The 8689-nt window shown below is 42.0% G+C and overlaps 1 protein-coding gene across 5 annotated transcripts in view; it reads right to left on the bottom strand.

The window, feature by feature from the left end:
• Positions 1-683: 683 nt before the first annotated feature.
• The window catches only part of pals2b (protein associated with LIN7 2, MAGUK p55 family member b), a 21388-nt gene continuing 13382 nt past the window's right edge, over positions 684-8689 (bottom strand). For all 5 annotated transcript variants that reach the window (XM_044335907.1, XM_044335908.1, XM_044335910.1 and 2 more), the window contains 10 exons: positions 7955-8107; positions 6114-6266; positions 5722-5949; positions 4806-4937; positions 4623-4719; positions 4273-4341; positions 4023-4184; positions 3710-3912; positions 3395-3523; positions 684-2358 (listed from right to left, as the gene is read on the bottom strand). In XM_044335907.1, the coding sequence (XP_044191842.1) occupies positions 2182-2358; positions 3395-3523; positions 3710-3912; positions 4023-4184; positions 4273-4341; positions 4623-4719; positions 4806-4937; positions 5722-5949; positions 6114-6266; positions 7955-8107 (1503 nt within the window). In that variant the 3' untranslated portion in view covers positions 684-2181. The remainder of the gene's footprint in view (positions 2359-3394; positions 3524-3709; positions 3913-4022; positions 4185-4272; positions 4342-4622; positions 4720-4805; positions 4938-5721; positions 5950-6113; positions 6267-7954; positions 8108-8689) is intronic.

Below are 8689 nucleotides of genomic sequence, written 5' to 3'. Positions count from 1 at the left end.
TCAACCTCTGACATTTCTGCCACTGCCCAATACAGTGGAAGTGAATGAAATTTCATATTTGGTACTGAAAGCTAAAATGGCATTTGATAAACTCAACAGTAACATCCCTTTCCAGGAATGATGTCCTGGTTACTCTGGATAATTTGCAAACATCATTCAAATTCATTCAAACTATTTTCTAGGCTGGATATTCAAAACACTTACATTTTGGTACAGATATCAAACAGATTTTTCAGTATCTTCTTTGAGAAATATAGTCATGTTTTTCATTCAACAAAAGAAGCCAAATTTATTAGATAATTCATTCATTACCTGAATAAAATGGTTTAAAATTGGCAGAATCATGATTTAAATCTGGAACCAATTGATAAAATAAGTAATCAAGACTATAAACCTGACCAAGTGATGCCAACTTTTGATACTTGACAGGTTCAACACCAACTTTCTGTCAGTATAAACTGTGATTGGAGGGCATTTTTTACTTGATTTTGAGTGGATAGTGGAGGATTCCAGTGTGTAAGGTAGAGAAAGATGACGTACAGCAAAAGTTTTCTGCTGGACTAGAACCGAGGAAGTTTCAGTGACATTGTCGGCATCTTGAACCCCTGGTCACTCACCACCAGTTAATCTACTCAGGCATGTATTAAAGTAATATACACACGATATAAAAAGAAACTAGTTTGTGAGATGTAATAAACTTTATTATAACTTTGCTGATAAAAATGTAGAAACAAATCTGTAGACATGGGTTGATGTGAAAACAATTCAACAGGCAGTAGTAGGGCTGTTTTTTTTCACAACGTGGCACGGGTCAATTTTAAAAACATCACAAATGTCGCTAAGATCATCCAAGTTAGGCCATATATCTGGGTCCTAAATTGATCCTGAAGTCTGTAACTTTCCAAGACAATGACTCCCGATTCAAGACAGGTTTCAGAAATTAATTTGAAATGGAAACTAGTGGCATTTTGAAATATACTTGTTTTAAGACAGATTTAGAAGTATTTAAGACATACACTAGTCTAAGACATGTTTTTTTTTTGCGTAAAAGGAGTTTTAACCTTTGGCTTTGCTAGATGTATTTGCCACACAAAGTCATATTGTGTTAAATTATAAATGCATATTATAGCCTGTAGTTGAAATATTGATCAGATGTACCAATTATGGATTTCAAACTTTATTTGGAGTATGATTGGGGCTTTGGCATACTGCAACACTGAAGATAAGGGCCATAAGGAGAGAGTGGGTTTGTGCCACATTCACATATATAAAACATTAATAAATTGGCATATAGACGATAAAGATTAGGGCAATGATGGTCATACTCCAGACAGACAGGCGGGATAATTAAAAACAAAGCAAATGATCATGTGTGACAAAACACTACACTCTAAAAATCACAACACCAGTGAAAAACTAGCATAAGAAAACAAAGCTAGACAAAATTAAAAGACAGACAGTATTTGATCTTGAAAAAGTACATTATAACTTTTTTTCTTTTACATACTGGAGGAGTTGTGCACAAACAGGCCTGTCAACCTCTTTATTTCTGCCAAGCTTATCCTGTGACACTGATAGAAGAGTTTAGAGCTACATAACAACACTAAAGGATTAATTGTACGGAGGTGAAAATAAAACACAAGTACACAAGTTGCTCAGACGTGGCAATGATGTGTGACACTGACAGGTTTCTTGGACAAGGACTGCTCAAAAATCTTGATGAATCCGACGCCTCTCCTTGTCTTCATTTTGGAGCTTGGATGGCGATCCTAAATCCTAGGTGTCCGTGAAGGAAAAACCGACAAAAACACTTGAACTCAGGGGATACAACTAAAAAATAAGACTACAACAATAAATTAATGCAAAAATATGGCCCATGACCAGATTTTTTTGTTTCATTCTCACTGTAATTCCACATTGAATAGAAAGATCTTTCATAAAAAGTTATAAAATAAATAAGCACTCTTTCCCTTTGAGTTTGAGTAGAAAAAAAGTTGCATGGTGTGCAGGCCCAAGAGAAGTTTTTTTTTTTTTTTAAAGAATATTTTGTTATTTTGCAGAAGCATCTCTTCCCTCTTGTCTTCCTCTTTGGCCTTTGTGGTCAGAAACACACACACACACACACGCTGGTGGGTCAGTGTGACCCGCTCAGAGTGGTCAGTGGAGCACTGCTGCTGGTCCTCAGTACACCCAGTTCACCGGGACCCACTGGGTTTCACTGCACAGTTTATCCACGGCGGCCTGTAATGTCTCGAAGGCCTTGTCTAGGTTGTCATTGACGATGGTGAGGTCAAAGTAATGATTGTAAGCCCTCTGGATCCGGGCACTCTCATCCACTGTCTTCCTCAGGTCCACATCCTGTCAATGCACAAAGGACAGGTGAGTTGTGGAAACTTATTACAAGCAAGTAGAAAAAAATTGGGTGGGTGTAAATAATACAGTTAATGATGGCTGTGTGTTAATGTAACTGCTTCGGTTTCAGGGTCCTGGTATTGTGCATGTTGCTAACTGTCATACAAAGTTGATAGAAACAGGTCTGCACAATTGAATTTGTGATTTTAGGGTTAGCAACATCAACACCAATCCATTTTTTGAGTTAATAGTAAAAAAAATGAAAGTCACCCATTTTTGCCTTCAAGGCAGTTTAATAGGGAGAGAATCTCTATTCTGAATCTATTAATTCAAAATAAGTTTGGGTATCATCCCCATAAAGGTGGAAACTGATGTGTACTCCAAGAGGTATCTTATAGACTCAAAAGAGAATTGGGCCAAGCACTGAACCCTGAGGAACCCCACGATGCAGCTTTGAACTAGAGGACCTGCACTTGCCACAACCAACATAAAAAGTCCTATTTTTGAGGTAGGATTTGAACCAATCCAGAGCGGTACCACTGAGACCTACCCACTCCTCAAGACAGGTTAGCGGAGTGGCGTGGTCAACTGTGTCAAATGCCACGCTGAGGTCTAAAAGAACTAAATTAGATGGGCACCCAGTGTCAGCTGCTAAAAGTACATCATTGACCAACTTCAGAGGTGCAATTTCTGTGCTGCAGCGACCTCTAAAATGAGACTGAAAATGTTCACAGCATTCTCATTCATAAAATCTTGAAGTTCATCTGCCACCACTCTCTCAAGGAGTTTAGCTAAAATGGGAAGTCTAGAAATTAGTCTAAAATTATTGAAATCATTGGGATTGAGCCCCATTTTTAAAAAATAAAGGCTGGACTAAGGCATTTTTTAAATGGGTTGGTGCAGGATTTGAGGAAGGGGAGCAATTATAAATATGGAGAATAAAAGGGCTAATAGTATTAAAATATCCTTTAAAAATTGGAGTGTAATGTATGCACATAACCAGGTGTGTGTATGTGTGAACAAAAGACGAGTGTTAACCCACCGTGAGCTGTTTAGTGGTGATGCCTGCGTCCACCACAGCTTTGTGCATGGCCTTGAGTGTATCAAAATCTGGCGCTGCGATGAAAACCACGTAAGGCATGAACTCTGCTGTTTTCAATACCTTCAGAGCCTGCAGGGAAACACAGGAGGTGACAAATCAGTCCTAAATCATTTTGTCCTAGCTTCAATGTCCCTAATTTCTCTTCCCTCCAAAAAAGGAAATGCTGCAAAATGTTCTCTCTTAAAGGACCCTCAACATATCTTATTCTATCCAATCTTATCTAAAATGTTAACTCTCCCTAAACCTCTCTTATACCTGTGGGTTGACATCCAGGATGCAGGTACGACCTGTGGCCACCACCTCATGGATAGACTCAATCTTGGTGCCGTACAGGTTGCCGTCGTACTCGCCGTGCTCCAGGAAGCGGCCAGCCTTCACGTCCACCTCCATCTCTGTCCTTGTGGTGAAGTGGTAAGAGTTGCCATCCAGCTCTTCGTCACGGGGCCGCCGCGAAGTGTCTGAACAGAAGAAGTTCAGTTAAATGTTTGATGAGTCATTCGCTGAACTATTCCTCCTCTTTGGGGTTGGGTTGTGACCTGAAATACAGATAAAACCAAGTAAGACGTACATGGTATAGTGGTGCCGAAGCGGGTAGGTTGGAGGACCATCAGTCGGTTCTTCAGGCTACGTCGGCCCACACCCTGAGCACCAATCAGAACCAGTGTCTTTCGCTGGAATGGAGGCACCTTTGCCACTTCCTCATAGATCTGCAGCTCGTGTCTGTCAAACTCTGTTCAAACACAGGCACAATTGTGAGTCAATCAAAGATAATGATGCTGAAGATGTCAGCTAAGATTCAACAGTGTGAAGAATCTGACCTGCATTCTTAGCTGTCAGATACATCATCTTCTTTTTCTTTTTTCCAGCTATGGTGCCACAAAGGATCCCTACAAAACAAGATGGAACAATTAAGCACTTTCATATCTCTGCTGTTGCAGCATTTGGCCAGACGAGGGCAGGAGTGGGCCATTTTCTGAGTGTATATCAGTTTTTAGAGGTAAAAGCAATAGAGAAAGAACAGAGGTCAGGCAGCAAACCAGTTGACAGACTGTTCTACATCAACATTACTAAAGAGAGGAACAGGAAACTTAAGAGTATAAGCGCTAAGCTAAGAATCTTTCACAGTGCTTGTACAAAACACCACCAAGAAATGCATGTAGTGACCTACCTGATCCATCGAAGTCTCGGGGGACAAAAGCTTTCCTCTTCTCCTCCAAGAACTGACTGGGTATCAGTCCTGTGGCCCCGCCCACCACATGGCATGCCTGGCACAGATCAGAGATCAGATGATTATGTCCCTGTGATCTTCCACAACAGACACATAAAGGGGAAAAACTGGAGGAAAACTCACCTGCCACCAGTTGGGATCCTCTCTGTTAACAATCTGAAGGATGTCGCCTTTCTTGAAAGCCATGCCCGCCTCTCGACAAGGGATCAGGTTGTCATTGGCTGGGTCATAGTCAAAGTACGGCCGCACATACACCTGTGATAAGCAGATAAACAGTCCCCAGTCTTTGCAGTGGTCAAAGGAAAATTTGGCAGACTTGAAATCAAAAGAAAATCTGATTAGGCTCGAGCTCAGTGTGCCATCTCACACACTGACACAGTAACTGTGTGACTCATTCACACCCATTACATCCTAGGTCCCCACAATGCACCCTACACAGCTGTTCACGCTGCGCCAATAGTGGATCCTTTTGCCAGAGAGGGTAAGTGCTCTGGCCGATGTAATAGATTAAACAAGCAGCCAGAGGAAGCAATAAAACAAGCCAGTAAAAAATACTGTGCAAAGCGCCCTGAGCAACAGAGCAGGATGTGATTTTGCATTATGTCTCAGTCAGTTTTACTGCCATTGTTTATAATTTAAGCCTTATAAGCAATTCCAAGTTTATGTCTATTTGTTTACAATGCACAATATCTTCAGGAGTACTTGGGAGCCATAATGGGACAAAAAATAGGTGTTGCATGCACGAGAGAAAATGTCTAAAAATAACATAAATTACTGTACTCTCCATGTGTGGGAGAATGAGATTACAGGAAGCATGTGTGTGTTTGGAGTGTGTGCAAGAGACAGAAACAGCTAGTGTGACCTAGATAGCATGTGGAGTGTTATTAATAGGGCTCCCAGGGTTCACATTCCTGCACAGGGGATTGTGGGAAGGACAGATCACCAGCCCTGTCCAACATCTGCCCCTTATTACGTAAGTGGCGGCGCTTGTGTTTGTTTACATTATCATCTTGTTTGACATTTCTATGTGCACGTGTACCTGTGGAGGTGCAGGAGCATCTCTGTAGCTGGGGAGTATTTTGAGAGTGATCCCTCCGCTGCAGTCCTTGAGCATCTCCTGCAGCTCGGTGGGGTTGTTGCCGACGTCCTTGCCATTCACTTCCTTTATGATGTCACCCACGTGAAGCAGGCCCTGCCTGTCAATCATGCCGCCGTGAAGGATCCTTGCAATGACCAGGTCATCTTTCTCCACACGAAATGTCACACCCTGAGAAGAAGAGGAGACAGCAGGGTGAGATGTATCCTCTGATATCTGCTTGTCGACATTAGCATGCATATACACACACACCCCCATCTTCCTCTTCTACACACAAACACACACACACACATACTGTATGCAGATACGATCAGACTGTTTCTGTCTCTGCTCACCAGAGGCTCTCCGGCCTTCTTTCGGATGCCAATCATGCGCACAGCATCGGCCTGCATCAGAGCACTGTTCACCGCTGCATCATTGGCCGTCTCAGCCGGGGGCGGGACTTCGTAGCACTTGGAGGCCACTATGTCGTGTGCCTCCAAGAGTGACTGAGAGAAAGTAAAGGAGAAAAAGTGAATCAGTTCACTGACTTCATGACTCTTCTCTACTTGTGCTATTATTACATTAGTGGGTGTTCAGACTGAAAACATCACAGGGTTCTACTTCGGTGGGGTGTGTGAAGCTATACTGGTGGTAATTATTTGATGGTTGCCAAGCAGACAGTGGAAATGCTTTGTTCACATTACAAAGTAATCTACCTGGAATGTGCACTTGCAAGTATTTGACAGACCAACGCAGCATCTCACTAGATAACGTAGCATTGCATTATGTTATGTTGCGGCAAAAGCTGAGCCAGGCTTTTTGTGTCTTTTGATACCACATCGGCATCACTGGACTGTGTTAAAATGAATGAGGAGGCTGTATTTTTTTTTCCACACAGGGCTACAGCCTGAATGCAGCATTTACTTCTATTCTGTTACTGTCACTCATGGCCACAATGAAAGCTGTTTAGCAACAGTTACATAGGCTCACTTTAAATGATGCCAACCAAACTGAGGCTTGATGTTTCAAAGAAAAACATTAGAAGAGACTAGAGGTAGAATACTTGTGAAGTCGATTAAATACAATCACAGATACAAAGAGAATCAACTCGAGGGCCATCAATAGAGCAGAAGCTTAAACCAACCCTGATAATACTTTCATATGCTATGCTGCAACAACTATAATAACTGGTTTGATTTTCTAAAACAAAAAAACCCTGTGAACACGATGCTCTTTGACAACAGACTTGAAAGTCTCAGATGTGTCTTCCCACCGGCGCATTAAAAGTTGTGGCTATAAAAAGAACTAATCATGTAATGGCTGAAATCCCAAATATGGATTACCACCAAATCCAATCAATTCTTGGTTCACTGAATATCCATCCTCAAACTTTCATCCAAATCCATTGTTTTTAAGTTACTACTGGTGCAACCTTTAAAACTATATTACCAGCAGCCAGGCACAAACAATTTATTGGTAGGTAAGCTAAAACAAGTCTAAACTCAATATGTGACATAATATCAGTTTCCTTTTATTCCCTCTCTCTTTTCTCCCTAGCCCGCCTCTCCCTCCCTCCCTGTTTCTCTCTTTCTCTCAGTAGGTCAACAGGGTCTTATCCTCCAGCTTATAGCACACATGGCTCTGATTGGTGGAATTGCTTCTCTAGGCTCAGAGGTCTTAACTCCTATTGGTCTAGCCTGTGTAATGCCCCTGGTAGGTACAGGGATAGAGGTTAGTGTTCTATTGATGCATGAGGACAGGATCCAAAACATCAGGTCTGTGCCACTGTAACTATAGTTTAACAGTTTAATGTACACTGTACTGTAAACCTTAAAAGGAAAAAAACCCAAACTAGTCCCTGGTTTCTAGTGACATATTACATTTTGCACAGAAAAAAGTACTACACACATGATTTGTGAACTGCTGTTGGTTGAATTACTGTCAATAAGGAGCAGAAAAAGTAAGCTTTCTTTACAATGTCAGTCTGTGGTATCAAATGCAAAGAAGTTGCGATTATATATGATAAAAAGTGGTTCACAATAGCGTCAATGCGCTGAGTTAATATTCAATCCAACAGCAGCGAAGTTACTCCCACAAATCATGTCTGCTCTGCCTTATCACCAGAACAAAGATTTAAACATGCAGCGTATAAGGTGTTTGGTATGTGTGAATGAGCTTGTGTGTGTTTGCTCACCTGGAAGTGAGGCTCCTGCAGGATCCTGGACAGTTCGGCCGCACTGTCGTCTTTAACCTTGAGTCCGCTGATGTCACCCAGGATCTCCGTCACCAGCTCCACGTTGTTGTCCTGCACCGCCTCCAGCTTTACCTCCTCCAGCTGTTCTTGAGCCTGAGAGAGACAGAAAAAAGCTCAGGGAGGCACGTGGAGAGATGGTAGTTATGTTTTGTATTGTCATGACTTGAAGTGTTGTGTTACTTTTTATTTGTATGTGTTAATGATGAATGGGAGTTGAGTTTTGTTTTGTATCGGATGCTGATTTATCGTGGGATTATTTCGCTCTGTGAGGTAGCCACCATCTGCCTTGTGTTACTGCGTGAAAAGTCAGAGGAGTATTTATTTATGTTTAGTCATCTCTACAAGTTCCAGCCCTGCAGGGAGAAGTCGACCGGCGGAAAATGACAACAGCCTGTCTAGCAGAAACTACAGCTGTCCTCTAACTGAACTCGCTGCACACTAAACTTCCTACAGCACTGTCTGTGTGCAGCGGTGTTGCAATACATGCACCGTCAGTAAAAAAAGACACAACGGTGTGAATCTGCACCAGTTTGTTACTGAGAGTATGTATGCATTTATAGTTCAGATGCATTGAACACTCTGTGTTAGTCAAAGCCTTACTGTACTACAGCACCTCAGTCACAGTAAGCAAAACACCGCTGGCAGTAGGGTGGGGGGTGCAGAGCCGGCTAGCGG

The sequence above is a fragment of the Thunnus albacares genome, chromosome 19 (assembly GCF_914725855.1).
Source record: "Thunnus albacares chromosome 19, fThuAlb1.1, whole genome shotgun sequence".
NCBI lineage: Eukaryota > Metazoa > Chordata > Actinopteri > Scombriformes > Scombridae > Thunnus > Thunnus albacares.
Note: the sequence above shows the minus strand (reverse complement) of the source record. Positions and strands in the feature narration are given on the sequence as shown.